Here is a 2,500-nt window from a genome sequence, read left to right as displayed (position 1 = left end):
CGGAGAAGGGAAGCGGTCCGACGATGTCGATGTGGACGTGCTCGAGTCGAGTGGAGACTGGGCGAAAGGTACCTGGAGGGGAGATGGTGTGGCGTGTGACCTTGGAAGCTTGGCATTTGACGCAGGTGCGGGTCCAGTGTCGAACGTCTTTGGCGATTCCACTCCAGATGAAGCGTGATGACATCATGTGCTGCGAAGCTCGAATACCTGGGTGGGAGAGGTCATGTAAATGGCGGAACAAGGGATACCTGTGGTTCTCGGGCAAGTAGGGACGGATGGTGTCCGTGGATACATCGGCGTAGAGCTCAGTGTTGGTTCCAGGGAGCTGTACCTTCTTCATCTGCAACGCGGGGTTTTCCATCAATCGCTGCAGCTCGGTATCACCAGCTTGGTCTGCAGCGATGGCGGCGTAGTCGATGAGAGAGGTAGAGACTGCAGATATGTTGCGCGAGAGTGCATCGGCAGGACAGTTATCTTCACCTCGAACAAAACGAATATCTGTGGTGAATTGGGAGATGAAATCTATGTGTCGGAGTTGTCTAGGGGAGTATGTTGTCTTGTTATGAATGAATGTTGTTGTGATTGGTTTGTGGTCGGTGTATATGTGGAATTGTCGTCCTTCGATGAAATACCTGAACCTGTTGACAGCCTTGTAGATGGCTAGGAGTTCCTTGTCGAAGGCGCTGTATTTCTTCTCGGCATTGTTGAGCTTCTTTGAGAAGAAGGCGATGGGTTTCCAGGCATCGTTGATGTATTGCTGCAGAACTGCGCCGACACCTGTGTCTGAAGCATCTGTCGAGATGGAAGTGATGGCATCAGGAATAGGGAAACTAAGGGCGGTAGCATTCCCGAGTGCTTCTTTGGCTGCCATGAAAGCTGCATCAGTTTCGGCGTCCCAGTTGAGTACGATGGAACGTCCCCTCTTGCACGGCTTGATCATGGAGTAGAGCGGTTGGAGCAGTTGAGCGCAGCCTGGAATGAAACGATTATAGAAATTTAACATACCAAGGAATTGCTTGAGTTGGCGCTGTGTTGTAGGTTTCGGGAAACTCTGGATGGCGTCGCAGCGGGATGAGACAGGGGTGACGCCTGAAGGTGTGACGGTGTGTCCTAGAAAGTTGATGGATGACACACCGAAGTCAGATTTCTCGAGATTGATGTGGATGCCGTAGTCTTGTAGGCGGGTAAAGACTTGCTTCAGATGGTCTTGGTGCGTGGCTTCGTCAGGGCTGGCGATGAGCACATCGTCGATGTAGGTGAAGCAAAAAGGCAGGCCTCGTAGGACTTCGTCCATGAATCTCTGGAAAGTTTGGGCAGAGTTCTTGAGGCCGAAGGGCATTCGAACGTATTCGAACAAGCCAAAAGGTGTTGTGACAGCTGTTTTGGGGATGTCAGGCGGGTTGACCGGAATATGATGGAAGGCTTTTACAAGATCGATCCGGGAGTATACGCGAGTTCCTGCAAGGTGTGAGGAAAACTCCTGTATGTTGGGAACTGGGTACCTATCCATCACAGTTCGTGAGTTGAGGGCGCGGTAGTCACCGCATGGCCTGATGTCGCCGTTGCTTTTGGGGACGATGTGGAGAGCTGACGACCAGTTGCTTGAGCTTGGACGAATGATACCTTGACGCATGAGGGCTTCCAGTTCTGCCTTGGCTAGCTTGAGGCGTTCCGGAGCCAGACGACGGGCTTTGGCGTAGACTGGAGGTCCCGTAGTCTCTATGTGGTGCACTACGTGGTGTTTCACATTCGTGGTCGTGGAGTAAGGTTGTGTCAAGGCAGGAAAGTTCCTGAGGAGAGAAGCAAACTTGTTATCAGCACTGATGGTTGAAAGTTGGCTACTTACTCCGGTTGTTGGCCTGGCGTTGGATGACATCGATGTAAGGGGGTCGTGGAGCTTGCGATTTTTAATATCGATCAGGAGATCGAAGTGGGTAAAAAAATCGGCGCCAAGGATGGGTTGGGAAACTGATGCAACGTAGAAGGTCCACTCAAAGGATCGGCGAAGGTTGAGTTCTAGCTGAAGTGTCTTCCTCTTGAAAACGGGTATCTTGGTGCCGTTGGCTGCGTAGAGGGAAGACATCGGCGGCAGTGATTGCTGGCTTGCTGTGGCAGGCAGGACACTGACTTCAGCTCCGGTATCGATGAGGTATGTGGTGTTGGAGAGTGGATCAAATACGAAGAAGAGTTTCGATGTATGTTGGCGAACGCTGTGCGCCGTTAGCGTTCGCCCATCTTGTTTAACGGTGCCGGTGAGAAGGTGCACGGCTGTGTACATTTCCTCGCATCTTGTCCAAAGCGACGATGGTAGTAGCAGACGCCTGATGTGTGCTTGGGTCTCCCTCTGGACGTAGACCTAGAGCGGTTGCGGTAGTATCTTGGTGACGGGGGTCGTTGTTGAAGATTGGCAACCTGCTCTTGGAGGGCGCTAACCTGGAGGGTGAGTTTGGAGACTAGCTCGGTTAACGCCTGAGTTGCAGACTGGTCGGCGAGGTTAGCG

At 52.4% G+C, this 2,500-nt stretch overlaps 1 protein-coding gene across 1 annotated transcript in view; it reads right to left on the bottom strand.

Annotated features, from left to right (window-relative positions):
• The window catches only part of LOC143022046 (uncharacterized), a 4,545-nt gene that overhangs the window by 1,518 nt on the left and 527 nt on the right, over positions 1–2,500 (bottom strand). Inside the window, exon 1 of the mRNA XM_076179982.1 lies at positions 2,434–2,500. This exon is cut by the window's right edge and continues 527 nt beyond it. Coding sequence (XP_076036097.1) covers positions 2,434–2,500 — 67 coding nt within the window. The remainder of the gene's footprint in view (positions 1–2,433) is intronic.

The sequence above is a fragment of the Oratosquilla oratoria genome, chromosome 43 (assembly GCF_046742065.1).
Source record: "Oratosquilla oratoria isolate Oo_2021 chromosome 43, ASM4674206v1, whole genome shotgun sequence".
NCBI lineage: Eukaryota > Metazoa > Arthropoda > Malacostraca > Stomatopoda > Squillidae > Oratosquilla > Oratosquilla oratoria.
The sequence above is the reverse complement of the archived record's forward strand: the minus strand, read 5'-3'. Positions and strand labels throughout refer to the sequence as shown.